At 42.3% G+C, this 27,958-nt stretch overlaps 1 protein-coding gene and 25 non-coding genes across 27 annotated transcripts; all 26 read left to right on the forward strand.

The window, feature by feature from the left end:
- Positions 1-1,201: 1,201 nt before the first annotated feature.
- On the forward strand, positions 1,202-2,919 carry LOC149612322 (uncharacterized). 2 transcript variants are annotated; one of them, XM_089858429.1, is made up of 3 exons: positions 1,839-1,969; positions 2,039-2,328; positions 2,421-2,919. In XM_089858429.1, exons 2-3 carry the CDS (start codon positions 2,055-2,057, stop codon positions 2,882-2,884), a joined length of 738 nt encoding a protein of 245 aa, XP_089714555.1. In that variant the 5' UTR covers positions 1,839-1,969; positions 2,039-2,054; the 3' UTR covers positions 2,885-2,919. The 2 variants fall into 2 exon arrangements, with proteins under 2 accessions (XP_089714553.1, XP_089714555.1); XM_089858427.1 differs by lacking the exon at positions 2,421-2,919 and having other exon boundaries at positions 1,202-1,969; positions 2,039-2,301.
- A 6,138-nt stretch (positions 2,920-9,057) lies between these two features.
- Positions 9,058-9,129, forward strand: TRNAP-AGG (transfer RNA proline (anticodon AGG)). Its single transcript has one exon. It is a non-coding gene; the product is annotated as a tRNA-Pro (tRNA).
- Positions 9,130-10,022: 893 nt separating this feature from the next.
- TRNAP-AGG (transfer RNA proline (anticodon AGG)) lies at positions 10,023-10,095 on the forward strand. Its single transcript has one exon. It is a non-coding gene; the product is annotated as a tRNA-Pro (tRNA).
- An 837-nt stretch (positions 10,096-10,932) lies between these two features.
- TRNAP-AGG (transfer RNA proline (anticodon AGG)) lies at positions 10,933-11,004 on the forward strand. Its single transcript has one exon. It is a non-coding gene; the product is annotated as a tRNA-Pro (tRNA).
- A 413-nt stretch (positions 11,005-11,417) lies between these two features.
- On the forward strand, positions 11,418-11,489 carry TRNAP-AGG (transfer RNA proline (anticodon AGG)). The gene has a single exon. It is a non-coding gene; the product is annotated as a tRNA-Pro (tRNA).
- An 89-nt stretch (positions 11,490-11,578) lies between these two features.
- On the forward strand, positions 11,579-11,650 carry TRNAP-AGG (transfer RNA proline (anticodon AGG)). Its single transcript has one exon. It is a non-coding gene; the product is annotated as a tRNA-Pro (tRNA).
- A 1,857-nt stretch (positions 11,651-13,507) lies between these two features.
- Positions 13,508-13,579, forward strand: TRNAP-AGG (transfer RNA proline (anticodon AGG)). Its single transcript has one exon. It is a non-coding gene; the product is annotated as a tRNA-Pro (tRNA).
- Positions 13,580-14,151: 572 nt separating this feature from the next.
- On the forward strand, positions 14,152-14,223 carry TRNAP-AGG (transfer RNA proline (anticodon AGG)). Its single transcript has one exon. It is a non-coding gene; the product is annotated as a tRNA-Pro (tRNA).
- An 894-nt stretch (positions 14,224-15,117) lies between these two features.
- Positions 15,118-15,189, forward strand: TRNAP-AGG (transfer RNA proline (anticodon AGG)). Its single transcript has one exon. It is a non-coding gene; the product is annotated as a tRNA-Pro (tRNA).
- A 249-nt stretch (positions 15,190-15,438) lies between these two features.
- Positions 15,439-15,510, forward strand: TRNAP-UGG (transfer RNA proline (anticodon UGG)). Its single transcript has one exon. It is a non-coding gene; the product is annotated as a tRNA-Pro (tRNA).
- Positions 15,511-15,759: 249 nt separating this feature from the next.
- On the forward strand, positions 15,760-15,831 carry TRNAP-UGG (transfer RNA proline (anticodon UGG)). Its single transcript has one exon. It is a non-coding gene; the product is annotated as a tRNA-Pro (tRNA).
- A 732-nt stretch (positions 15,832-16,563) lies between these two features.
- Positions 16,564-16,635, forward strand: TRNAP-AGG (transfer RNA proline (anticodon AGG)). Its single transcript has one exon. It is a non-coding gene; the product is annotated as a tRNA-Pro (tRNA).
- Positions 16,636-17,527: 892 nt separating this feature from the next.
- TRNAP-AGG (transfer RNA proline (anticodon AGG)) lies at positions 17,528-17,599 on the forward strand. The gene has a single exon. It is a non-coding gene; the product is annotated as a tRNA-Pro (tRNA).
- A 249-nt stretch (positions 17,600-17,848) lies between these two features.
- Positions 17,849-17,920, forward strand: TRNAP-AGG (transfer RNA proline (anticodon AGG)). Its single transcript has one exon. It is a non-coding gene; the product is annotated as a tRNA-Pro (tRNA).
- A 735-nt stretch (positions 17,921-18,655) lies between these two features.
- On the forward strand, positions 18,656-18,727 carry TRNAP-AGG (transfer RNA proline (anticodon AGG)). The gene has a single exon. It is a non-coding gene; the product is annotated as a tRNA-Pro (tRNA).
- Positions 18,728-19,460: 733 nt separating this feature from the next.
- TRNAP-AGG (transfer RNA proline (anticodon AGG)) lies at positions 19,461-19,532 on the forward strand. The gene has a single exon. It is a non-coding gene; the product is annotated as a tRNA-Pro (tRNA).
- A 733-nt stretch (positions 19,533-20,265) lies between these two features.
- On the forward strand, positions 20,266-20,337 carry TRNAP-AGG (transfer RNA proline (anticodon AGG)). The gene has a single exon. It is a non-coding gene; the product is annotated as a tRNA-Pro (tRNA).
- Positions 20,338-21,229: 892 nt separating this feature from the next.
- Positions 21,230-21,301, forward strand: TRNAP-AGG (transfer RNA proline (anticodon AGG)). The gene has a single exon. It is a non-coding gene; the product is annotated as a tRNA-Pro (tRNA).
- Positions 21,302-21,550: 249 nt separating this feature from the next.
- On the forward strand, positions 21,551-21,622 carry TRNAP-AGG (transfer RNA proline (anticodon AGG)). The gene has a single exon. It is a non-coding gene; the product is annotated as a tRNA-Pro (tRNA).
- A 735-nt stretch (positions 21,623-22,357) lies between these two features.
- TRNAP-AGG (transfer RNA proline (anticodon AGG)) lies at positions 22,358-22,429 on the forward strand. Its single transcript has one exon. It is a non-coding gene; the product is annotated as a tRNA-Pro (tRNA).
- Positions 22,430-23,162: 733 nt separating this feature from the next.
- TRNAP-AGG (transfer RNA proline (anticodon AGG)) lies at positions 23,163-23,234 on the forward strand. The gene has a single exon. It is a non-coding gene; the product is annotated as a tRNA-Pro (tRNA).
- A 1,059-nt stretch (positions 23,235-24,293) lies between these two features.
- TRNAP-AGG (transfer RNA proline (anticodon AGG)) lies at positions 24,294-24,365 on the forward strand. Its single transcript has one exon. It is a non-coding gene; the product is annotated as a tRNA-Pro (tRNA).
- A 733-nt stretch (positions 24,366-25,098) lies between these two features.
- On the forward strand, positions 25,099-25,170 carry TRNAP-AGG (transfer RNA proline (anticodon AGG)). The gene has a single exon. It is a non-coding gene; the product is annotated as a tRNA-Pro (tRNA).
- A 733-nt stretch (positions 25,171-25,903) lies between these two features.
- On the forward strand, positions 25,904-25,975 carry TRNAP-AGG (transfer RNA proline (anticodon AGG)). Its single transcript has one exon. It is a non-coding gene; the product is annotated as a tRNA-Pro (tRNA).
- An 892-nt stretch (positions 25,976-26,867) lies between these two features.
- Positions 26,868-26,939, forward strand: TRNAP-AGG (transfer RNA proline (anticodon AGG)). The gene has a single exon. It is a non-coding gene; the product is annotated as a tRNA-Pro (tRNA).
- Positions 26,940-27,188: 249 nt separating this feature from the next.
- Positions 27,189-27,260, forward strand: TRNAP-AGG (transfer RNA proline (anticodon AGG)). Its single transcript has one exon. It is a non-coding gene; the product is annotated as a tRNA-Pro (tRNA).
- The last annotated feature ends 698 nt before the right edge of the window (positions 27,261-27,958 follow it).

Consider the following 27,958-nt stretch of genomic DNA (forward strand, 5'->3'; position numbering starts at 1 on the left):
AAGACCTTTTTTCAAAGGGTTTATTAACTCTTTTTCTGGTATTAATATACACCGCTATTCAAAGTGATTAAAACACCTCACAGGATATAAAAAGCACCTTCGGAGAAGGTATTATTTCGCACCGTTTTCAAAGGTGCGTATTGACATCCTCTCGAATGGTGCTTTTAAACACCAATAGGGGTGCTGCTGGGGATGCATTAGGAAACACCTCTAAAGGTGTCAAACAGTTCCATTTTTTTTAACAGTGTAGTTTTATTTCTATTTCTCACAGGTTAAATACGTCATCTATGCCGATTTCGAGTCCATTCTCCGTAAAGTTCACCGATGCGATCCCGATGCCGACCTCTCTTCAACCACGAAAACTTCGCAGCATATCTCCTGTGGGTTTAGTTATGTCATCGTTAGTCACGACGGTACAGTCTCTAAACCAGTTACTTATCGAGGGATAGATGCCACGGAAAAGTTTTTAGAAAACCTTTTGCGTGAAGACGCAATCATTCAGCGTAAGATTAAAGATAACGCCCCCATGAATCTATCACACTTAGAAAAGGCGCAATTCGCCTCGGCCCAATCCTGTTACTTATGTAACAAGCCTTTCACTGTAAATGACTGTAAAGTTCGTGACCACGACCACACTAACGGAACCTACAGGGGAGCTGCTCATAATTCGTGTAACCTGAAACTGAGGACCCGGAATTTCGTTCCGGTCTTCATGCATAACTTATCTCGTTACGATGCTCATCTTATCATGGACAAAATTGGATTGGTCAAAGATCAATAGATTACGTGTATCCCCACGAATTCCGAAACGTACATTTCGTTTTCTCTGGGTAATTTACGATTCTTAGACTCAATTAGGTTCATGCCGGCATCGCTAGAGACACTCGTATCGAATTTGGCTCGGGGAGGAGCCGATAAGTTCAAGTGTTTAAACTCTGCCTTCAGCGCTGACGAAGTTCCGCACCTGCTGAGGAAGCAGGTTTACCCCTATGACTACTTCGACTGCGAGACTAAATTCGACGAGACCGAGTTGCCACCCAAGGATGCCTTCTTCAATTCCTTAACTGACGAAGAGGTTAGTGAGGAAGATTATTCTCAAGCTCTAAAGGTTTGGGAAAAATTCCAACTCACTAACCTCGGTGAGTACCATGATTTATACGTTAAGACCGACGTTCTGCTCCTAGCGGATATTTTTGAAAGTTTCAGGGCTATGTGTCTAGAATATTACAAGTTAGATTGCGCGCATGCATATACAGGTCCTGGTTTCGCTTGGCAAAGCGCACTGCACATGACCCAAGTGAAATTAGAACTACTCCAGGATCCTGATATGCATCTCTTTATTGAGAAGGGTATAAGAGGGGGTGTTTCTTTAATTACGCATAGACTAGCCATAGCCAATAATAAGGATCTCCCCGAAACATTCAACCCAGCAGAACGTAGCTCTTACATTACCTACCTAGACTGTAATAACCTTTACGGCACCGTAATGTGTCATCACCTGCCGATGAGAGGATTTCGATGGATTCAACCATGTCAAGATTTCACTCGTGAAATTATCTTGAATCACCCAGACGATGATCCTCAGGGATTTATCCTGGAGGTGGATCTTGAGTACCCGGAAAGTTTGCACGAAGAACATAACTGTCTACCCTTAGCACCCGAACGTAGAGTTATTAACGCGGATGAGCTTTCACCGTATTCGATTGAACAGTTGAACAAACTGAAAATTAACGTACATTATAGCCTTCGAAAGTTAGTTCCCTCGCTCTACAATAGGGAAAAATATGTTCTCCACTACCGGAACCTCAAGTTTTACATCGCTAAGGGGATTAAATTGGGGAAAATCCATCGAATACTCACATTCGAGCAGGGTGCGTGGTTAAAACCATTTATCGAGTTCAACACGGAGAAGAGGAAGCAGGCAGTGAACGACTTTGAGAAGGATTTTTTTCAAGTTGGCCAACAATGGGTACGCATCTACGCTACGCTAAGTTATTATTTCACACGTAAATTAATCAAAATTTTCATATATTAACAGTGTTTTCGGGAAGACGATGGAAAACCTCCGCAACAGGATAAACTTCGACCTTGTCCACACCCGGGAGATGGCAATCAAGAAGGCCAGTTCACCGACATTCCAGAGGTTCACCATCTTTAGGAACGAGCTGGTCGGGATCCATCGTCTGAAGCAATCCCTCAAGTTGGACCGACCCATTTACACCGGTTTCGCCATCTTGGACCTCTCAAAGTTGGTCATGTACGACTTCCATTACAACACTATGAAGGCTAAATACGGCGACGACCTCAAACTTCTTTTTACCGACACAGGTATGATTTTTTAAAAACGTTTACTAGATTTAAATCCTTTTTCTACTTTCAATTTTAAAAAACTAATTAAATGTTTTTACGTATAATTGCAGACAGCCTGACCTATCAGATTTTCACCGACGATTTGCCTCGGGACTTTGCCCAGATGAAGGAGATGTTCGACTTTTCCGCCTACCCCAAGGAACATCCGCTCTTCAGCGAGGAGAACAAGAAGGCCCTCGGAAAGTTCAAGGACGAACTCAACAGCGTCCAGATTGAAGAGTTCTGCGGCTTGCGACCGAAAATGTACAGCATCTTGTCGGCAAAAGGTGAAAAGAAGACGGCGAAGGGAATCTGTCGTCGCGTAGTCAAAAAGAAGATACGTCACGCTCAATACAAGGAATGCCTGCTTCAACGTAAACTCACCACTGAGGAGATGAAGAGGATAGTCAGTGTTAAACACGAACTATTTTCCATCACTCAGAAGAAACTCGCTCTTAACCCCTGCTATGATAAGAGATTCATCATCGATGGGGTGTCTACATACGCTCATGGTCATTTTAAAATTAAGGAATAATTCCAAATGTATAATTACTTTCTGTAACCCTATCCCCTCCCATCCTGGGGGCGAAGTGGCCGAACCGGTCCACGCCCTCCTCCCATACCCTTTTGGTGCGAAGTGGCCGAATCTGTCCACGCCCAATTTCCCCTCCCATACCTTTTGGTGCGAAGTGGCCGAATCGGTCCACGCCCAACCCTTTTCCTTTTAAATTTCATAGTTTAATGGATAGTTTATAAGTTTAATTTAATGTATATATATTTTCAATGTTTAATTGTATAGTTTTAAGTTGTTTTTTCTCGAATGAGTTTTACTCCGTGATTCTACGGTTTCTCATTCAAAATAAATTTTTTTTAAATACAAATTTCCTCCCTCTTATTTCATACAACTTAGGCAAACATTTTTTTCTTTTTTCAGGTTAAATGAAGGGTAGCGCGTGGGACCTGCCGCGTGCGCGTGTTTAAATTTCCCGCGTTCGCGTATGTAGGGATAAGTTCGCGCGCGATTTAAAGAAAAACATAAATTCAATCAAAAAAAACCTTTATTAAAAATCTCTTATACATAAATTCCGATATCATTTTATCGTTCAAACTCTTATCTTTTACAAATTTTAAGCAAATATCATACATTTTAATACCTCTGCATCTATACAAAGAAAAATATACGCAAAATTCGCCACATGTCTGACTGGAATTTCCTTGAACTTTCAATTGAATGTTTTCGTTTCACAGCGTTTTCAAACTCATTTTTTTAGTAAATTAACAACACTTTCGGCCACTTTTTAGACATTCAACTTCATTATCAGATTTATTTCAGTAATATAATAACAATATCAAACACATTTAAGTTGAATAGCGGGGCTTTTATTAGACTTTAAACGAAAGCTAAACCTATTTTTGGTGTTTTGCCATTAACAACATTTCCAACCGCTTTTCAGTCATTTAACATCATTTTCTATTATATTGTATTCATTTAACGTCACTTTCAACCACATTTTAGTCATTTATCAACACGTTTAACCATCTTTTCTCAACCCTTTCAACGATTTTTTATTCATTTAACAACACTTTCATGCACGATTTAGTCGTTGAACAACACTGTAACCACCTTTTTGTCATTTAACGACATTTTCACCTCTTTTTAGTCATTTACGGTTTCAAATTACCCGTCAAAGTTTTGGCACAACATAATTTTCTATCATTTTATGGTAACTTAACGACATTTTAGTCATTTAACGACACTTTCAACCACTTTTTAGTCATTTAACGACACTTTTAAGAGAGATCCCCGCCTAAATATCCAGCTTATAACTTATATTGACAAAAGGTTCTTACAAAGTTTTTATTACTCATATGTTTCGTTTCGGAAACACCCACTTAAATTACTTAAAAATATATTAGTTGATTATCTTTATCCCAATTTAAATAGATTGTTCGCAGTGCGATAGGCTAAGAATTGGTTAGGTTTGGTTTTGTTTTGTACCCGAGATTTAAATTACCCACGCAAAGGCCTTTAACATGTCACGTCTGGAGAAAACTTTGTTGCAAACCGAACATGGGAAACCAACTTTCGCGTGTTTTACCTGTTTATGCCTATTGACGTCACGATTCCTGGAGAACTTCGTATTACAAATATCACAAATAAACATTTTAACTAGTTATAAAGACACGTGCCAGGCTTTTATACTCTTTAATCTTTGTGCGAACTATCATATGGGTTTTTCCGTTGACGTCACGACGAGAGACGCGCCATGTTTCGAAATTCACGCCAAGTTTCAATCTAGTTTGTTTATTTACAAGTTTCCTAGCATAAGCAAACATTGTGGTGTCGTCCATTTAATCTCTGCCTGAACTATCAAATGGGTTTTCCCATTGACGTCACGATGAGAGCCCGCCATGTTTCGAAATTCACGTCAAGTTTCAATCTAGTTTGTTTACTTACAAGTTTCCTAGCATAAACAAACATTGCAACCCAACTATCATCCCATGTTGACACTAACCGCTTTCATACAAGCGCTTATCATGATTTCTAATTATTGACATAGGCCGTTTATTTACCATTCGAGTATCTCTATTCCCGATCACCGACCTCGTTATTTACATTACCTATCCATGAAAATGTGAAATAGGCCTATCAATAAAGAGAAATTGGTTTCAGTTGAAATAATTTCTAAAGTTTATATTTAGAAGTATTAAATCCTAAAATTTGGAATATGCCTATATACTTAGTTAAATAGTATTAAATTTGAATATAAACAACTCCTAAAATTTGAAATATGCTTATATTTAGGTAAATGAAAAAGTATTAATGTCGGATGTGCTTATTATTGATATGTATATCGTTTCATATGTGAATTAATGCTGAAAATTAAATAAATACCCAAAAGATAAAGTTTTAAAATGGGTTTAAAATATTAATTATATTAAACCTACGTAAAATAATTAGAAACTTATATCATTCAAACATTTTCTTTTTATTCGAGATTCTACAAATATTGTTTAGTATTTAACACTATTCTTCGCCTACAAAATGTACAACTTACAAACGTTTTATTAATAAAAGAAAGTCTACGAAATACTTATTCGCGAAATAATTATTCGCGTCATTGGATCTCATGTGATAATGCACTTCGTAAAACATTAAACTGTGAGTGTTATCACACAGACACTCGGCTAACCTGCAAATCTGCAGGCCCTTGAATATATAATGCGTAGCTAGGTCGTTTTCATCACTATAATTTTTCCTTACGGTTTTGTTAGTTTTATATGCCATAAACATACACATATGAAGAGCTAAGTTCAAAACTCTTAAGTACTGTTATGGACAATGAAATTCGTATCCACCGTAATAAAAGGTACGAAATTTACATTCCTCCTCATTGCGAGGATGGCAACTTCCTAACTGGCAAATATTTGGGTTTGGTATTCCGTACATTTTGTGCGGTGTGAGGTGTACCGGAAATACGAGGATAGTATCTCCCGCAAATTCTTTCAATTTGAATTGATGGGTCTTCTTATTTATAATACATGGAAACTGTCTAGCAAACATGTCAATTAATGACCCTGCGGGTAATTGTACTGTAGAAGTTAGTAATCTGTACATCGCTAAGTGTTTCAAACCAAAATTTATATTAGGGCCGTTAACGTATTGCCATATATAACCTTCACCATCGTCTACATTATAGACTTCATTCGGTGAGGGGTTTATTAGTAAATACCCCGTTTCGGGATCTGTAGTCCTTTCGGATTTTCCGTAATCTTTATCCCATCCGATAGCACCAAAATTTTCAATTCGTCTTAAGTTGTTTCGTCTAACGGCGGCTTCTAAGGTAATGGGTGAATTCATTCTACCACCCTCAGCACAGCAGATAGGACAGGAAGGCGTGTCCGGCGTATTGTCAGTTTCGGAGAACGCTTTTGATTCGTCCCTGATGGAGTAAAAATTAGCCGAATACTCTAATTATAAGTCTGGATACCAATGGACATGCAAGGGTTAACTATATTGTTAGGAGTATACTTACAATTTAACAAAGTCCATTTCTAAGTGATGACACGTGGATATCGTTAGCTGGGGTGAAAAGCTTGAAGAGTCGTAAAATGACTTATCTTTTAAACTACCGCGTCTTTTATAGGGTCTTATCGCGAGACGATCGCCCAAGATAGGATGGGTGTATTTTCTCAATCAACGACGTAACGGAAATTTACCATGACGCCCTGAACCCGGGTATTTACCATGGCACCCTCAAACACGTTGACGAAAGAAGATATGACGCTTAATCTTTAAGCCTAACATATATAATTTCCCCCCTCCCGCCACGTTGTCGAAAGTCAATGTCACGTAGAAAGTCCCGAGTCACGTGTAAGACAAGGGTTAGCGAAAAGTTCAATTTTCAACTCCAATATCGGGGATAATATGTATTCGTATTTACACTTTAATTGCATTCTAAACCATTGCAGGTTACGAAATTCATGGTTCACCCTGTCCTCTTGAGGAATCACGTACACCGTCGTATCTGAAAACCGTACACTCTTTTTTCCGTTCATATTTCCCGCCTACTTCGTTAAAAATATTAAGCCTAACATAGTGTATTCCTATTATATATTTTAGGACAAACACAGTGTATTCAAATTATATATTTTAGGACAAACACAGTGTATTCAACGCCTCTGTTTTGGCTTACGTTAATGATACGCTATTTGAGGCGGGTGTAGGGATACTATTTAAGATAACGGTTCCAGCGTCATATTCAAGAAATTCGAGCCTATATACCTAGATATTTCGGTCTACCATATTTATATGATCTATTATCTTATCTTACTTGGTGCCCGTTCTAGTTTCAGTTACAGTTTTAGGTATGGTTCTTTTATAGGTTCAAACATGCACTTTATATGTAAAACAACATTACTTCAATTTCTTCCTCTTAACTATATGATAAATAATACACAAGTGTAATATTTTAGATTCATTTAAGAAAAATACGCATATAAGTTCAAATTTAGTGTTAACAGAATTCAACATTTTGTGCTGATATGATAAGGGAACGGAATTGTCTCCTGCGATGAGGCCTTCTACTTTAAACGCGGAAGGTATGAGTGATAGCTGCGTAGCTTATAAAGACCTGTTGATAAGAAAGTGCAAACTTCAACAATCGTGGCGCTGGGGAATTTTACATCAAATGACAGATAAGAGGGGAGCCATCATAAAATCGCAAGGCACATTTTCCCTCGTTATATTTAAGACATTCGAACCTGCGTGTATACTTAATTACAGTTTAAGATGTTCCCATTAAGAGGGGGTGCCTGATTCACTGACGTCATGGGAAGACACGTCATGTACGTTTCACTGACGTTACAACAAGATTGGGGGGAAAATGTTTGATTCACTGGCGCCATAAGAAGAAAAATGCAGTGGACGCCATGTTTGATTCATTGACGCCATATTAACTGGTGCCATCTGGCACGATGCTGGCACTACATTGACGCCATGGTTGATTCACTGGCACCATATGAGGACACGTCATGTACATCACAACAATATTGGGGGAAAAATGTTTGATTCGCTGGCGCCATAAGAGGAAAAATGCGGTGGACGCCATGTCTGATTCATTGACGCCATATTTATCGGTGCCAGATCATGTGCCATCTGGCACTGGCTGACGCCATGTCCCCAAACCAATACTTTCTATCTACTGCCCTATGAATTGAGCATATTTCTGTTCCACACATGGTGCCCTGGTCTAGGGGTATGATACTCGCTTTGGGTGCGAGTGTTCTAGGTTTCAAATCCCGGACGTACCCGAGTTTTTGCAGAAGTAATTTGGCAACTATTTAAATGCAACTAACAACAGGGTAGACCTATGAGTTGAGCATATTTTACTCACACACATGGTCCGTTGGTCTAAGAGTATGATACTCGCTTTGAGTGCGAGTGTTCTAGGATTCAAATCCCGGACGGACCCGAGTCTTTGAAGAAGTAATTTAGTGACTATTTAAATGCAACTAATTAAATTGTAGCCCTATGAATTGAGCATATTTCTCCTCCATACATGGTGCGCTGGTCTAGGGGTATGACACTCGCTTTGAGTGCGAGTGTTCTAGGTTTCAAATCCCGGACGCACCCGAGATTTTGCAGAAGTAATTTAGTGACTATTTAAATGCAACTTATTAATTTGTAGCCCTATGAATTGAGCATATTTCTATTCCATACATGGTGCCCTGGTCTAGGGGTATGATACTCGCTTTGGGTGCGAGTGTTCTAGGTTTCAAATCCCGGACGTACCCGAGTTTTTGCAGAAGTAGTTTTGTGACTATTTAATTGCAACTAATTACAGGGTAGTCCTATGAGTTGAGCATGTTTTACTTACGCAGATTGTCCGTTGGTCTAGGGGTATGATACTCGCTTTTGCTGCGAGTCGTCCCGGGTTCAAATCCCGGACAGGCCCAAGTTCTTTCAGAAGTAATTTAGCAACTATTTAAATGCAACTAACAACAGGGTAGACCTATGAGTTGGGCATATTTTACTTGAACACACGGTCCGTTGGTCTAGGGGTATGATACTCGCTTACGGTGCGAGTGGTCCCGGGTTCAAATCTCGGACAGACCCGAGTTCTTTCAGAAGTAATTTAGTAACTTTTTAAATGCAACTAACTACAGGGTAGACCTATGAGTTGGGCATATTTTACTTGAACACACGGTCCGTTGGTCTAGGGGTATGATACTCGCTTAGGGTGCGAGTAGTCCCGGGTTCAAATCCCGGACGGACCCGAGTGTTTGCAGAAGTAGTTTTGGGACTATATAATTGCAACTAATTACAGGGTAGTCCTATGAGTTGAGCATGTTTTACTTACGCAGATTGTCCGGTGGTCTAGGGGTGTGATACTCGCTTTGGCTGCGAGTGGGCCCGGGTTCAAATCCCGGACAGGCCCGAGTTCTTTCAGAAGTAATTTAGCAACTATTTAAATGCAACTAACAACAGGGTAGACCTATGAGTTGAGCATATTTTACTCACACACATGGTCCGTTGGTCTAAGAGTATGATACTCGCTTTGAGTGCGAGTGTTCTAGGATTCAAATCCCGGACGGACCCGAGTCTTTGAAGAAGTAATTTAGTGACTATTTAAATGCAACTAATTAAATTGTAGCCCTATGAATTGAGCATATTTCTCCTCCATACATGGTGCGCTGGTCTAGGGGTATGACACTCGCTTTGAGTGCGAGTGTTCTAGGTTTCAAATCCCGGACGCACCCGAGATTTTGCAGAAGTAATTTAGTGACTATTTAAATGCAACTTATTAATTTGTAGCCCTATGAATTGAGCATATTTCTGTTCCACACATGGTGCCCTGGTCTAGGGGTATGATACTCGCTTTGGGTGCGAGTGTTCTAGGTTTCAAATCCCGGACGTACCCGAGTTTTTGCAGAAGTAGTTTTGTGACTATTTAATTGAACTAATTACAGGGTAGTCCTATGAGTTGAGCATATTTTACTTGCGCAGATTGTCCGTTGGTCTAGGGGTATGATACTCGCTTTGGCTGCGAGTGGTCCCGGGTTCACATCTCGGACAGACCCGAGTTCTTTCAGAAGTAATTTAGCAACTATTTAAATGCAACTAACTACAGGGTAGACCTATGAGTTGGGCATATTTTACTTGAACACACGGTCCGTTGGTCTAGGGGTATGATGCTCGCTTAGGGTGCGAGTGGTCCCGGGTTCAAATCCCGGACGGACACGAGATTTTGCAGAAGTAGTTTTGGGACTATATAATTGCAACTAATTACAGGGTAGTCCTATGAGTTGAGCATATTTTACTTACGCAGATTGTCCGTTGGTCTAGGGGTATGATACTCGCTTTGGCTGCGAGTGGTCCCGGGTTCAAAATCCCGGACAGACCCGAGTTCTTTCAGGTGTAATTTAGTAACTATTTAAATGCAACTAACTACAGGGTAGTCCTATGAGTTGAGCATGTTTTACTTACGCAGATTGTCTGTTGGTCTAGGGGTATGATACTCGCTTTGGCTGCGAGTGGTCCCGGGTTAAATCCCGGACAGACCCGAGTTTTTAAGAAGTATTTCTATTCCATACATGGTGCGCTGGTCTAGTGGTATGATACTCGTTTGAGTGCGAGTGTTCTAGGTTTCAAATCCCGGACGTACCCGAGTTTTTGCAGAAGTAGTTTTGTGACTATTTAATTGCAACTAATTACAGGGTAGTCCTATGAGTTGAGCATGTTTTACTTACGCAGATTGTCCTTGGGTCTAGGGGTATGATACTCGCTTTGGCTGCGAGTGGTCCCGGGTTCAAATCCCGGACGGACCCGAGTTTTTGCAGAAGTAATGTAGTGACTATTTAAATGCAACTAATTACAGGGTAGTCCTATGAATTGAGCATGTTTTACTAACGCAGATTGTCCGTTGGTCTAGGAGTATGGTACTCGCTTTGGCTGCGAGTCGTCCCGGGTTCAAATCCCGGACAGGCCCGAGTTCTTTCAGAAGTACTTTAGCAACTATTTAAATGCAACTGATAACAGGGTTGACCTATGAGTTGGGCATATTTTTTACTTGCACACACGGTCCGTTGGTCTAGGGGTATGATACTCGCTTAGGGTGCGAGTGGTCCCGGGTTCAAATCCCGGACGGACCCGACTTTTAGCAGAAGTAATCTAGTGACTATTTAAATGCAACTAATTAATTTGTAGCCCTATGAATTGAGCATTTTTCTATTCCATACATGGTGCGATGGTCTAGGGGTATGATACTCGCTTTGGGTGCGAGTGTTCTAGGTTTCAAATCCCGGACTTATCCGAGGTTTTGCAGAAGTAATTTTGTGACTATTTAATTGCAACTAATTACAGGGTAGTCCTATGAGTTGAGCATATTTTACTTACGCAGATTGTCCGTTTGTCTAGGGGTATGATACTCGCTTTGGCTGCGAGTCGTCCCGGGTTCAAATCCCGGACAGGCCCGAGTTCTTTCAGAAGTAATTTAGCAACTATTTAAATGCAACTAATAGCAGGGTAGACCTATGAGTTGGGCATATTTTTTACTTGAACACACGGTCCGTTGGTCTAGGGGTATGATACTCGCTTAGGGTGCGAGTGGTCCCGGGTTCAAATCCCGGACAGACCCGAGTTCTTTCAGAAGTAATTTACCAACTATTTAAATGCAACTAACTACAGGGTAGACCTACGAGTTGGGCATATTTTACTTGAACACACGGTCCGTTGGTCTAGGGGTATGATGCTCGCTTAGGGTGCGAGTGGTCACGGGTTCAAATCCCGGACGGACCCGAGATTTTGCATAAGTAGTTTTGGGACTATATAATTGCAACTAATTACAGGGTAGTCCTATGAGTTGAGCATATTTTACTTACGCACATTGTCCGTTGGTCTAGGAGTATGATACTCGCTTAGGTGCGAATGGTCCCGGGTTGAAATCCCGGACAGACCCGAGTTCTTTCAGAAGTAATTTAGTAACTATTTAAATGCAACTAATTAATTTGTAGCCCTATGAATTGAGCATATTTCTCCTCCATACATGGTGCGCTGGTCTAGGGGTATGACACTCGCTTTGAGTGCAAGTGTTCTAGGTTTCAAATCCCGGACGCACCCGAGTTTTTGCAGAAGTAATTTAGTGACTATTTAAATGCAACTAATTAATTTGTAGCCCTATGAATTGAGCATATTTCTATTCCACACATGGTGCCCTGGTCTAGGGGTATGATACTCGCTTTGGGTGCGAGTGGTCCCGGGTTCAAATCCCGGACGGACCCGAGATTTTGCAGAAGTAGTTTTGTGACTATTTAATTGCAACTAATTACAGGGTAGTCCTATGAGTTGAGCATGTTTTACTTACGCAGATTGTCCGTTGGTCTAAGGGTATGATACTCGCTTTGACTGCGAGTGGTCCCGGGTTCAAATCCCGGACAGACCCGAGTTCTTTCAGAAGTAATTTAGTAACTATTTAAATGCAACTAACTACAGGGTAGACCTATGAGTTGAGCATATTTCACTTTCGCACATTGTCCGTTGGTGTAGGGGTATGATACTCGCTTAGGGTGCGAGTGGTCCCGGGTTCAAATGCCGGACAGACCGGAGTTTTTGCAGAAGTAATTTAGTGACAATTTAAATGCAACTAATTAATTTGTAGCCCTATGAATTGAGCCTATTTCTATTCCATACATGGTGCGCTGGTCTAGGGTTATGATACTCGCTTTGAGTGCGAGAGTTCTAGGTTTCAAATCCCGGACGTACCCGAGTTTTTGCAGAAGTAGTTTTGTGACTATTTAATTGCAACTAATTACAGGGTAGTCCTATGAGTTGAGCATGTTTAACGTACGCAGATTGTCCCTTGGTCTAGGGGTATGATACTCGCTTTGGCTGCGAGTGGTCCCGGGTTCAAATCCCGGACAGACCCGAGTTCTTTCAGAAGTAATTTAGCAACTATTTAAACGCAACTAACAACAGGGTAGACCTATGAGTTGGGCATATTTTACTTGAACACACGGTCCGTTGGTCTAGGGGTATGATACTCGCTTAGGGTGCGAGTGGTCCCGGTTTCAAATCCCAGACAGACCCTAGTTCTTTCAGAAGTAATTTAGTAACTATTTAAATGCAACTAACTACAGGGTAGACTATGAGTTGGGCATATTTTACTAGAACACGGTCCGTTGGTCTAGGGGTATGATACGCGCTTAGGGTGCGAGTGGTCCGGGTTCAAATGCCGGACAGACCGGAGTTTTTGCAGAAGTAATTTAGTGACTATTTAAACGCAACTAATTAATTTGTAGCCCTATGAATTGAGCATTTTTCTATTCCATACATGGTCCGATGGTCTAGGGGTATGATACTCGCTTTGGGTGCGAGTGTTCTAGGTTTCAAATCCCGGACTTATCCTAGTTTTTGCAGAAGTAATTTTGTGACTATTTAATTGCAACTAATTACAGGGTAGTCCTATGAGTTGAGCATATTTTACTTACGCAGATTGTCCGTTTTTCTAGGGGTATGATACTCGCTTTGGCTGCGAGTGGTCCCGGGTTCAGATCCCGGACAGATCCGAGTTCTTTCAGAAGTAATTTAGCAACTATTTAAATGCAACTAATAACAGGGTAGACCTATGAGTTGGGCATATTTTTTACTTGAACACACGGTCCGTTGGTCTAGGGGTATGGTACTCGCTTAGGGTGCGAGTGGTCCCGGGTTCAAATCCCGGACGGACCCGAGTTTTTGCAGAAGTAATTTAGTAACTTTTTAAATGCAACTAACTACAGGGTAGACCTATGAGTTGGGCATATTTTACTTGAACACACGGTCCGTTGGTCTAGGGGTATGATACTCGCTTTGGCTGCGAGTGGTCCCGGGTTCAAATGGCGGACAGACCGGAGTTTTTACAGAAGTAATTTAGTGACTATTTAAACGCTACTAATTAATTTGTAGCCCTATGAATTGAGCCTATTTCTATTCCATACATGGTGCGCTGGTCTAGGGTTATGATACTCGCTTTGAGTGCGAGTGTTCTAGGTTTCAAATCCCGGACGTACTCGAGTTTTTGCAGAAGTAGTTTTGTGACTATTTAATTGCAACTAATTACAGGGTAGTCCTATGAGTTGAGCATGTTTTACTTAAGCAGATTGTCCGTTGGTCTAGGGGTATTATACTCGCTTTGGCTGCGAGTGGTCCCGGGTTCAAATCCCGGACAGACCCGAGTTCTTTCAGAAGTAATTTAGCAACTATTTAAATGCAACTAACAACAGGGTAGACCTATGAGTTGGGCATATTTTACTTGAACACACGGTCCGTTGGTCTAGGGGTATGATACTCGCTTAGGGTGCGAGTGGTCCCGGGTTCAAATCCCGGACGGACCCGAGATTTTGCAGAAGTAGTTTTGGGACTATATAATTGCAACTAATTACAGGGTAGTCCTATGAGTTGAGCATATTTTACTTACGCACATTGTCCGTTGGTCTAGGAGTATGATACTCGCTTAGGCGCGAGTCGTCCAGGGTTCAAATCCCGGACAGACCCGAGTTCTTTCAGAAGTAATTTAGTAACAATTAAAATGCAACTAACTACAGGGTAGACCTATGAGTTGGGCATATTTTACTTGAACACACGGTCCGTTGGTCTAGGAGTATGATACTCGCTTAGGCGCGAGTGGTCCAGGGTTCAAATCCCGGACACACCCGAGTTCTTTCAGAAGTAATTTAGTAACTATTAAAATGCAACTAACTACAGGGTAGACCTATGAGTTGAGCATATTTTACTTACGCACATTGTCCGTTGGTGTAGAGGTATGATACTCGCTTTGACTGCGAGTGGTCCTGGGTTCAAATCCCGGACGGACCCGAGTTTTTGCAGAAGTAATTTAGTGACTATTTAAATGCAACTAATTAATTTGAAGCCCTATGAATTGAGCATATTTCTATTCCATACATGGTGCGATGGTCTAGGGGTATGATACTCGCTTTGGGTGTGAGTGTTCTAGGTTTCAAATCCCGGACTTATCCGAGGTTTTGCAGAAGTAATTTTGTGACTATTTAATTGCAACTAATTACAGGGTAGTCCTATGAGTTGAGCATATTTTACTTACGCAGATTGTCCGTTTTTCTAGGGGTATGATACTCGCTTTGGCTGCGAGTCGTCCCGGGTTCAAATCCCGGACAGGCCCGAGTTCTTTCAGAAGTAATTTAGCAACTATTTAAATGCAACTAACAACAGGGTAGACCTATGAGTTGGGCATATTTTTTACTTGAACACACGGTCCGTTGGTCTAGGGGTATGATACTCGCTTAGGGTGCGAGTGGTCCCGGGTTCAAATCCCGGACGGACCCGAGATTTTGCAGAAGTAGTTTTGGGACTATATAATTGCAACTAATTACAGGGTTGTCCTATGAGTTGAGCATATTTTACTTACGCACATTGTCCGTTGGTCTAGGAGTATGATACTCGCTTAGGCGCGAGTGGTCCAGGGTTCAAATCACGGACGGACCCGAGTTTTTGCAGAAGTAATTTAGTAACTTTTTAAATGCAACTAACTACAGGGTAGACCTATGAGTTGGGCATATTTTACTTGAACACACGGTCCGTTGGTCTAGGGGTATGATACTCGCTTTGGCTGCGAGTGGTCCCGGGTTCAAATCCCGGACGGACCCGAGATTTTGCAGAAGTAGTTTTGGGACTATATAATTGCAACTAATTACAGGGTTGTCCTATGAGTTGAGCATATTTTACTTACGCACATTGTCCGTTGGTCTAGGAGTATGATACTCGCTTAGGCGCGAGTGGTCCAGGGTTCAAATCACGGACGGACCCGAGTTTTTGCAGAAGTAATTTAGTAACTTTTTAAATGCAACTAACTACAGGGTAGACCTATGAGTTGGGCATATTTTACTTGAACACACGGTCCGTTGGTCTAGGGGTATGATACTCGCTTTGGCTGCGAGTGGTCCCGGGTTCAAATCCCGGACGGACCCGAGATTTTGCAGAAGTAGTTTTGGGACTATATAATTGCAACTAATTACAGGGTTGTCCTATGAGTTGAGCATATTTTACTTACGCACATTGTCCGTTGGTCTAGGAGTATGATACTCGCTTAGGCGCGAGTGGTCCAGGGTTCAAATCCCGGACAGACCCGAGTTCTTTCAGAAGTAATTTAGTAACAATTAAAATGCAACTAACTACAGGGTAGACCTATGAGTTGGGCATATTTTACTTGAACACACGGTCCGTTGGTCTAGGGGTATGATACGCGCTTAGGGTGCGAGTGGTCCCGGGTTCAAATGGCGGACAGACCGGAGTTTTTACAGAAGTAATTTAGTGACTATTTAAACGCAACTAATTAATTTGTAGCCCTATGAATTGAGCCTATTTCTATTCCATACATGGTGCGCTGGTCTAGGGTTATGATACTCGCTTTGAGTGCGAGTGTTCTAGGTTTCAAATCCCGGACGTACCCGAGTTTTTGCAGAAGTAGTTTTGTGACTATTTAATTGCAACTAATTACAGGGTAGTCCTATGAGTTGAGCATGTTTTACTTACGCAGATTGTCCGTTTTTCTAGGGGTATGATACTCGCTTTGGCTGCGAGTGGTCCCGGGATCAGATCCCGGACAGACCCGAGTTCTTTCAGAAGTAATTTAGTAACTATTTAAATGCAACTAACAACAGGGTAGACCTATGAGTTGGGCATATTTTACTTGAACACACGGTCCGTTGGTCTAGGGGTATGATACTCGCTTAGGGTGCGAGTGGTCCCGGGTTCAAATCCCGGACGGACCCGAGATTTTGCAGAAGTAGTTTTGGGACTATATAATTGCAACTAATTACAGGGTAGTCCTATGAGTTGAGCATATTTTACTTACGCACATTGCCCGTTGGTCTAGGAGTATGATACTCGCTTAGGCGCGAGTGGTCCAGGGTTCAAATCCCGGACAGACCCGAGTTCTTTCAGAAGTAATTTAGTAACAATTAAAATGCAACTAACTACAGGGTAGACCTATGAGTTGGGCATATTTTACTTGAACACACGGTCCGTTGGTCTAGGAGTATGATACTCGCTTAGGCGCGAGTGGTCCAGGGTTCAAATCCCGGACACACCCGAGTTCTTTCAGAAGTAATTTAGTAACTATTAAAATGCAACTAACTACAGGGTAGACCTATGAGTTGAGCATATTTTACTTACGCACATTGTCCGTTGGTGTAGAGGTATGATACTCGCTTTGACTGCGAGTGGTCCTGGGTTCAAATCCCGGACGGACCCGAGTTTTTGCAGAAGTAATTTAGTGACTATTTAAATGCAACTAATTAATTTGAAGCCCTATGAATTGAGCATATTTCTATTCCATACATGGTGCGATGGTCTAGGGGTATGATACTCGCTTTGGGTGTGAGTGTTCTAGGTTTCAAATCCCGGACTTATCCGAGGTTTTGCAGAAGTAATTTTGTGACTATTTAATTGCAACTAATTACAGGGTAGTCCTATGAGTTGAGCATATTTTACTTACGCAGATTGTCCGTTTTTCTAGGGGTATGATACTCGCTTTGGCTGCGAGTGGTCCCGGGTTCAAATCCCGGACAGACCCGAGTTCTTTCAGAAGTAATTTAGCAACTATTTAAATGCAACTAACAACAGGGTAGACCTATGAGTTGGGCATATTTTACTTGAACACACGGTCCGTTGGTCTAGGGGTATGATACTCGCTTAGGGTGCGAGTGGTCCCGGGTTCAAATCCCGGACGGACCCGAGATTTTGCAGAAGTAGTTTTGGGACTATATAATTGCAACTAATTACAGGGTTGTCCTATGAGTTGAGCATATTTTACTTACGCACATTGTCCGTTGGTCTAGGAGTATGATACTCGCTTAGGCGCGAGTGGTCCAGGGTTCAAATCCCGGACAGACCCGAGTTCTTTCAGAAGTGATTTAGTAACAATTAAAATGCAACTAACTACAGGGTAGACCTATGAGTTGGGCATATTTTACTTGAACACACGGTCCGTTGGTCTAGGGGTATGATACGCGCTTAGGGTGCGAGTGGTCCCGGGTTCAACTCCCGGACGGACCCGAGTTTTTGCAGAAGTAATGTAGTGACTATTTAAATGCAACTAATTACAGGGTAGTCCTATGAGTTGAGCACATTTTACTTACGCACATTGTCCGTTTGTCTAGGGGTATGATACTCGCTTTGACTGCGAGTGGTCCCGGGTTCAAATCCCGGACAGACCCGAGTGCTTTCAGAAGTAATTTAGTAACTATTTAAATGCAACTAAATACAGGGTAGACCTATGAGTTGAGCATATTTTACTTACGCACCTTGTCCGTTGGTGTAGAGGTATGATACTCGCTTTGACTGAGAGTGGTCCCGGGTTCAAATCCCGGACGGACCCGAGTTCTTTCAGAAGTAATTTAGCAACTATTTAAATGCAACTAACAACAGGGTAGACCTATGAGTTGGGCATATTTTACTTGAACACACGGTCCGTTGGTCTAGGGGTATGATACTCGCTTTGAGTGCGAGTGTTCTAGGTTTCAAATCCCGGGCGTACCCAAGTTTTTGCAGAAGTAGTTTTGTGACTATTTAATTGCAACTAATTACATTGTAGTCCTATGAGTTTAACATGTTTTACTTACGCAGATTGTACTTTGGTCTAGGGGTATGGTACTCGCTTTGGCTGCGAGTCGTCCCGGGTTCAAATCCCGGACAGGCCCGAGTTCTTTCAGAAGTAGTTTAGCAACTATTTAAATGCAACTAACCACAGGATAGACCTATGAGTTGGGCATATTTTTTACTTGAACACACGGTCCGTTGGTCTAGGGGTATGGTACTCGCTTAGGGTGCGAGTGGTCCCGGGTTCAAATCCCGGACGGACCCGAGTTTTTGCAGAAGTAATGTAGTGACTATTTAAATGAAACTAATTAATTTGTAGCCCTATGAATTGAGCATATTTCTACTTCATACATGGTGCGATGGTCTAGGGGTATGATACTCGCTTTGGGTGCGAGTGTTCTATTTTTCAAATCCCGGACTTATTCGAGGTTTTGCAGAAGTAATTTTGTGACTATTTAATTGCAACTAATTACAGGGTAGTCCTATGAGTTGAGCATATTTTACTTACGCAGATTGTCCGTTTTTCTAGGGGTATGATACTCGCTTTGGCTGCGAGTGGTCCCGGGTTCAGATCCCGGACAGACCCGAGTTCTTTCAGAAGTAATTTAGTATCTTTTTAAATGCAACTAACTACAGGGTAGACCTATGAGTTGGGCATATTTTACTTGAACACACGGTCCGTTGGTCTAGGGGTATAATACTCGCTTTGAGTGCGAGTGTTCTAGGTTTCAAATCCCGGACGTACCCGAGTTTTTGCAGAAGTAGTTTTGTGACTATTTAATTGCAACTAATTACAGGGTAGTCCTATGAGTTGAGCATGTTTTACTTACGCAGATTGTCCGTTGGTCTAGGGGTATGATACTCGCTTTGGCTGCGAGTGGTCCCGGGTTCAAATCCCGGACAGACCCGAGTTCTTTCAGAAGTAATTTAGCAACTATTTAAATGCAACAAACAACAGGGTAGACCTATGAGTTGGGCATATTTTACTTGAACACACGGTCCGTTGGTCTAGGGGAATGATACTCGCTTAGGGTGCGAGTGGTCCCGGGTTCAAATCCCGGACGGACCCGAGTTTTTGCAGAAGTAATGTAGTGACTATTTAAATGCAACTAATTACAGGGTAGTCCTATGAGTTGAGCACATTTTACTTACGGACATTGTCCGTTTGTCTAGGGGTATGATACTCGCTTTGACTGCGAGTGGTCCCGGGTTCAAATTCCGGACAGACCCGAGTGCTTTCAGAAGTAATTTAGTGACTATTTAAATGCAACTAACTACAGGGTAGACCTATGAGTTGAGCATATTTTACTTACGCACATTGTCCGTTGGTGTAGAGGTATGATACTCGCTTTGTCTGCGAGTGGTCCCGGGTTCAAATCCCGGACGGACCCGAGTTTTTGCAGAAGTAATTTAGTGACAATTTAAATGCAACTAATTAATTTGTACCCCTATGAATTGAGCCTATTTCTATTCCATACATGGTGCGCTGGTCTAGGGTTATGATACTCGCTTTGAGTGCGAGTGTTCTAGGTTTCAAATCCCGGACGTACCCGAGTTTTTGCAGAAGTAGTTTTGTGACTATTTAATTGCAACTAATTACAGGGTAGTCCTATGAGTTGAGCATGTTTTACTTACGCAGATTGTCCGTTTTTCTAGGGGTATGATACTCGCTTTGGCTGCGAGTGGTCCCGGGATCAGATCCCGGACAGACCCGAGTTCTTTCAGAAGTAATTTAGTAACTATTTAAATGCAACTAACAACAGGGTAGACCTATGAGTTGGGCATATTTTACTTGAACACACGGTCCGTTGGTCTAGGGGTATGATACTCGCTTAGGGTGCGAGTGGTCCCGGGTTCAAATCCCGGACGGACCCGAGATTTTGCAGAAGTAGTTTTGGGACTATATAATTGCAACTAATTACAGGGTAGTCCTATGAGTTGAGCATATTTTACTTACGCACATTGCCCGTTGGTCTAGGAGTATGATACTCGCTTAGGCGCGAGTGGTCCAGGGTTCAAATCCCGGACAGACCCGAGTTCTTTCAGAAGTAATTTAGTAACAATTAAAATGCAACTAACTACAGGGTAGACCTATGAGTTGGGCATATTTTACTTGAACACACGGTCCGTTGGTCTAGGAGTATGATACTCGCTTAGGCGCGAGTGGTCCAGGGTTCAAATCCCGGACACACCCGAGTTCTTTCAGAAGTAATTTAGTAACTATTAAAATGCAACTAACTACAGGGTAGACCTATGAGTTGAGCATATTTTACTTACGCACATTGTCCGTTGGTGTAGAGGTATGATACTCGCTTTGACTGCGAGTGGTCCTGGGTTCAAATCCCGGACGGACCCGAGTTTTTGCAGAAGTAATTTAGTGACTATTTAAATGCAACTAATTAATTTGAAGCCCTATGAATTGAGCATATTTCTATTCCATACATGGTGCGATGGTCTAGGGGTATGATACTCGCTTTGGGTGTGAGTGTTCTAGGTTTCAAATCCCGGACTTATCCGAGGTTTTGCAGAAGTAATTTTGTGACTATTTAATTGCAACTAATTACAGGGTAGTCCTATGAGTTGAGCATATTTTACTTACGCAGATTGTCCGTTTTTCTAGGGGTATGATACTCGCTTTGGCTGCGAGTGGTCCCGGGTTCAAATCCCGGACAGACCCGAGTTCTTTCAGAAGTAATTTAGCAACTATTTAAATGCAACTAACAACAGGGTAGACCTATGAGTTGGGCATATTTTACTTGAACACACGGTCCGTTGGTCTAGGGGTATGATACTCGCTTAGGGTGCGAGTGGTCCCGGGTTCAAATCCCGGACGGACCCGAGATTTTGCAGAAGTAGTTTTGGGACTATATAATTGCAACTAATTACAGGGTTGTCCTATGAGTTGAGCATATTTTACTTACGCACATTGTCCGTTGGTCTAGGAGTATGATACTCGCTTAGGCGCGAGTGGTCCAGGGTTCAAATCCCGGACAGACCCGAGTTCTTTCAGAAGTGATTTAGTAACAATTAAAATGCAACTAACTACAGGGTAGACCTATGAGTTGGGCATATTTTACTTGAACACACGGTCCGTTGGTCTAGGGGTATGATACGCGCTTAGGGTGCGAGTGGTCCCGGGTTCAACTCCCGGACGGACCCGAGTTTTTGCAGAAGTAATGTAGTGACTATTTAAATGCAACTAATTACAGGGTAGTCCTATGAGTTGAGCACATTTTACTTACGCACATTGTCCGTTTGTCTAGGGGTATGATACTCGCTTTGACTGCGAGTGGTCCCGGGTTCAAATCCCGGACAGACCCGAGTGCTTTCAGAAGTAATTTAGTAACTATTTAAATGCAACTAAATACAGGGTAGACCTATGAGTTGAGCATATTTTACTTACGCACCTTGTCCGTTGGTGTAGAGGTATGATACTCGCTTTGACTGAGAGTGGTCCCGGGTTCAAATCCCGGACGGACCCGAGTTCTTTCAGAAGTAATTTAGCAACTATTTAAATGCAACTAACAACAGGGTAGACCTATGAGTTGGGCATATTTTACTTGAACACACGGTCCGTTGGTCTAGGGGTATGATACTCGCTTTGAGTGCGAGTGTTCTAGGTTTCAAATCCCGGGCGTACCCAAGTTTTTGCAGAAGTAGTTTTGTGACTATTTAATTGCAACTAATTACATTGTAGTCCTATGAGTTTAACATGTTTTACTTACGCAGATTGTACTTTGGTCTAGGGGTATGGTACTCGCTTTGGCTGCGAGTCGTCCCGGGTTCAAATCCCGGACAGGCCCGAGTTCTTTCAGAAGTAGTTTAGCAACTATTTAAATGCAACTAACCACAGGATAGACCTATGAGTTGGGCATATTTTTTACTTGAACACACGGTCCGTTGGTCTAGGGGTATGGTACTCGCTTAGGGTGCGAGTGGTCCCGGGTTCAAATCCCGGACGGACCCGAGTTTTTGCAGAAGTAATGTAGTGACTATTTAAATGAAACTAATTAATTTGTAGCCCTATGAATTGAGCATATTTCTACTTCATACATGGTGCGATGGTCTAGGGGTATGATACTCGCTTTGGGTGCGAGTGTTCTATTTTTCAAATCCCGGACTTATTCGAGGTTTTGCAGAAGTAATTTTGTGACTATTTAATTGCAACTAATTACAGGGTAGTCCTATGAGTTGAGCATATTTTACTTACGCAGATTGTCCGTTTTTCTAGGGGTATGATACTCGCTTTGGCTGCGAGTGGTCCCGGGTTCAGATCCCGGACAGACCCGAGTTCTTTCAGAAGTAATTTAGTATCTTTTTAAATGCAACTAACTACAGGGTAGACCTATGAGTTGGGCATATTTTACTTGAACACACGGTCCGTTGGTCTAGGGGTATAATACTCGCTTTGAGTGCGAGTGTTCTAGGTTTCAAATCCCGGACGTACCCGAGTTTTTGCAGAAGTAGTTTTGTGACTATTTAATTGCAACTAATTACAGGGTAGTCCTATGAGTTGAGCATGTTTTACTTACGCAGATTGTCCGTTGGTCTAGGGGTATGATACTCGCTTTGGCTGCGAGTGGTCCCGGGTTCAAATCCCGGACAGACCCGAGTTCTTTCAGAAGTAATTTAGCAACTATTTAAATGCAACAAACAACAGGGTAGACCTATGAGTTGGGCATATTTTACTTGAACACACGGTCCGTTGGTCTAGGGGAATGATACTCGCTTAGGGTGCGAGTGGTCCCGGGTTCAAATCCCGGACGGACCCGAGTTTTTGCAGAAGTAATGTAGTGACTATTTAAATGCAACTAATTACAGGGTAGTCCTATGAGTTGAGCACATTTTACTTACGGACATTGTCCGTTTGTCTAGGGGTATGATACTCGCTTTGACTGCGAGTGGTCCCGGGTTCAAATTCCGGACAGACCCGAGTGCTTTCAGAAGTAATTTAGTGACTATTTAAATGCAACTAACTACAGGGTAGACCTATGAGTTGAGCATATTTTACTTACGCACATTGTCCGTTGGTGTAGAGGTATGATACTCGCTTTGTCTGCGAGTGGTCCCGGGTTCAAATCCCGGACGGACCCGAGTTTTTGCAGAAGTAATTTAGTGACAATTTAAATGCAACTAATTAATTTGTACCCCTATGAATTGAGCCTATTTCTATTCCATACATGGTGCGCTGGTCTAGGGTTATGATACTCGCTTTGAGTGCGAGTGTTCTAGGTTTCAAATCCCGGACGTACCCGAGTTTTTGCAGAAGTAGTTTTGTGACTATTTTATTGCAACTAATTACAGGGTAGTCCTATGAGTTGAGCATGTTTTACTTACGCAGATTGTCCGTTGTTCTAGGGGTATGGTACTCGCTTTGGCTGCGAGTCGTCCCGGGTTCAAATCCCGGACAGGCCCGAGTTCTTTCAGAAGTAATTTAGCAACTATTTAAATGCAACTAACAACAGGGTAGACCTATGAGTTGGGCATATTTTTTACTTGAACACACGGTCCGTTGGTCTAGGGGTATGATACTCGCTTAGGGTGCGAGTGTTCTAGGTTTCAAATCCCGGACGTACCCGAGTTTTTGCAGAAGTAGTTTTGTGACTATTTAATTGCAACTAATTACAGGGTAGTCCTATGAGTTTAACATGTTTTACTTACGCAGATTGTACTTTGGTCTAGGGGTATGGTACTCGCTTTGGCTGCGAGTCGTCCCGGGTTCAAATCCCGGACAGGCCCGAGTTCTTTCAGAAGTAGTTTAGCAACTATTTAAATGCAACTAACCACAGGATAGACCTATGAGTTGGGCATATTTTTTACTTGAACACACGGTCCGTTGGTCTAGGGGTATGGTACTCGCTTAGGGTGCGAGTGGTCCCGGGTTCAAATCCCGGACGGACCCGAGTTTTTGCAGAAGTAATGTAGTGACTATTTAAATGAAACTAATTAATTTGTAGCCCTATGAATTGAGCATATTTCTACTTCATACATGGTGCGATGGTCTAGGGGTATGATACTCGCTTTGGGTGCGAGTGTTCTATTTTTCAAATCCCGGACTTATCCGAGGTTTTGCAGAAGTAATTTTGTGACTATTTAATTGCAACTAATTACAGGGTAGTCCTATGAGTTGAGCATATTTTACTTACGCAGATTGTCCGTTTTTCTAGGGGTATGATACTCGCTTTGGCTGCGAGTGGTCCTGGGTTCAGATCCCGGACAGACCCGAGTTCTTTCAGAAGTAATTTAGTATCTTTTTAAATGCAACTAACTACAGGGTAGACCTATGAGTTGGGCATATTTTACTTGAACACACGGTCCGTTGGTCTAGGGGTATAATATTCGCTTTGAGTGCGAGTGTTCTAGGTTTCAAATCCCGGACGTACCCGAGTTTTTGCAGAAGTAGTTTTGTGACTATTTAATTGCAACTAATTACAGGGTAGTCCTATGAGTTGAGCATGTTTTACTTACGCAGATTGTCCGTTGGTCTAGGGGTATGATACTCGCTTTGGCTGCGAGTGGTCCCGGGTTCAAATCCCGGACAGACCCGAGTTCTTTCAGAAGTAATTTAGCAACTATTTAAATGCAACAAACAACAGGGTAGACCTATGAGTTGGGCATATTTTACTTGAACACACGGTCCGTTGGTCTAGGGGAATGATACTCGCTTAGGGTGCGAGTGGTCCCGGGTTCAAATCCCGGACGGACCCGAGTTTTTGCAGAAGTAATGTAGTGACTATTTAAATGCAACTAATTACAGGGTAGTCCTATGAGTTGAGCACATTTTACTTACGGACATTGTCCGTTTGTCTAGGGGTATGATACTCGCTTTGACTGCGAGTGGTCCCGGGTTCAAATTCCGGACAGACCCGAGTGCTTTCAGAAGTAATTTAGTGACTATTTAAATGCAACTAACTACAGGGTAGACCTATGAGTTGAGCATATTTTACTTACGCACATTGTCCGTTGGTGTAGAGGTATGATACTCGCTTTGTCTGCGAGTGGTCCCGGGTTCAAATCCCGGACGGACCCGAGTTTTTGCAGAAGTAATTTAGTGACAATTTAAATGCAACTAATTAATTTGTACCCCTATGAATTGAGCCTATTTCTATTCCATACATGGTGCGCTGGTCTAGGGTTATGATACTCGCTTTGAGTGCGAGTGTTCTAGGTTTCAAATCCCGGACGTACCCGAGTTTTTGCAGAAGTAGTTTTGTGACTATTTAATTGCAACTAATTACAGGGTAGTCCTATGAGTTGAGCATGTTTTACTTACGCAGATTGTCCGTTTTTCTAGGGGTATGATACTCGCTTTGGCTGCGAGTGGTCCCGGGATCAGATCCCGGACAGACCCGAGTTCTTTCAGAAGTAATTTAGTAACTATTTAAATGCAACTAACAACAGGGTAGACCTATGAGTTGGGCATATTTTACTTGAACACACGGTCCGTTGGTCTAGGGGTATGATACTCGCTTAGGGTGCGAGTGGTCCCGGGTTCAAATCCCGGACGGACCCGAGATTTTGCAGAAGTAGTTTTGGGACTATATAATTGCAACTAATTACAGGGTAGTCCTATGAGTTGAGCATATTTTACTTACGCACATTGCCCGTTGGTCTAGGAGTATGATACTCGCTTAGGCGCGAGTGGTCCAGGGTTCAAATCCCGGACAGACCCGAGTTCTTTCAGAAGTAATTTAGTAACAATTAAAATGCAACTAACTACAGGGTAGACCTATGAGTTGGGCATATTTTACTTGAACACACGGTCCGTTGGTCTAGGAGTATGATACTCGCTTAGGCGCGAGTGGTCCAGGGTTCAAATCCCGGACACACCCGAGTTCTTTCAGAAGTAATTTAGTAACTATTAAAATGCAACTAACTACAGGGTAGACCTATGAGTTGAGCATATTTTACTTACGCACATTGTCCGTTGGTGTAGAGGTATGATACTCGCTTTGACTGCGAGTGGTCCTGGGTTCAAATCCCGGACGGACCCGAGTTTTTGCAGAAGTAATTTAGTGACTATTTAAATGCAACTAATTAATTTGAAGCCCTATGAATTGAGCATATTTCTATTCCATACATGGTGCGATGGTCTAGGGGTATGATACTCGCTTTGGGTGTGAGTGTTCTAGGTTTCAAATCCCGGACTTATCCGAGGTTTTGCAGAAGTAATTTTGTGACTATTTAATTGCAACTAATTACAGGGTAGTCCTATGAGTTGAGCATATTTTACTTACGCAGATTGTCCGTTTTTCTAGGGGTATGATACTCGCTTTGGCTGCGAGTGGTCCCGGGTTCAAATCCCGGACAGACCCGAGTTCTTTCAGAAGTAATTTAGCAACTATTTAAATGCAACTAACAACAGGGTAGACCTATGAGTTGGGCATATTTTACTTGAACACACGGTCCGTTGGTCTAGGGGTATGATACTCGCTTAGGGTGCGAGTGGTCCCGGGTTCAAATCCCGGACGGACCCGAGATTTTGCAGAAGTAGTTTTGGGACTATATAATTGCAACTAATTACAGGGTTGTCCTATGAGTTGAGCATATTTTACTTACGCACATTGTCCGTTGGTCTAGGAGTATGATACTCGCTTAGGCGCGAGTGGTCCAGGGTTCAAATCCCGGACAGACCCGAGTTCTTTCAGAAGTGATTTAGTAACAATTAAAATGCAACTAACTACAGGGTAGACCTATGAGTTGGGCATATTTTACTTGAACACACGGTCCGTTGGTCTAGGGGTATGATACGCGCTTAGGGTGCGAGTGGTCCCGGGTTCAACTCCCGGACGGACCCGAGTTTTTGCAGAAGTAATGTAGTGACTATTTAAATGCAACTAATTACAGGGTAGTCCTATGAGTTGAGCACATTTTACTTACGCACATTGTCCGTTTGTCTAGGGGTATGATACTCGCTTTGACTGCGAGTGGTCCCGGGTTCAAATCCCGGACAGACCCGAGTGCTTTCAGAAGTAATTTAGTAACTATTTAAATGCAACTAAATACAGGGTAGACCTATGAGTTGAGCATATTTTACTTACGCACCTTGTCCGTTGGTGTAGAGGTATGATACTCGCTTTGACTGAGAGTGGTCCCGGGTTCAAATCCCGGACGGACCCGAGTTCTTTCAGAAGTAATTTAGCAACTATTTAAATGCAACTAACAACAGGGTAGACCTATGAGTTGGGCATATTTTACTTGAACACACGGTCCGTTGGTCTAGGGGTATGATACTCGCTTTGAGTGCGAGTGTTCTAGGTTTCAAATCCCGGGCGTACCCAAGTTTTTGCAGAAGTAGTTTTGTGACTATTTAATTGCAACTAATTACATTGTAGTCCTATGAGTTTAACATGTTTTACTTACGCAGATTGTACTTTGGTCTAGGGGTATGGTACTCGCTTTGGCTGCGAGTCGTCCCGGGTTCAAATCCCGGACAGGCCCGAGTTCTTTCAGAAGTAGTTTAGCAACTATTTAAATGCAACTAACCACAGGATA

Source organism: Phalangium opilio, unplaced genomic scaffold (assembly GCF_054372755.1).
Source record: "Phalangium opilio isolate 3A_F unplaced genomic scaffold, DU_Popi_V2 ptg000246l_1, whole genome shotgun sequence".
Lineage (NCBI taxonomy): Eukaryota > Metazoa > Arthropoda > Arachnida > Opiliones > Phalangiidae > Phalangium > Phalangium opilio.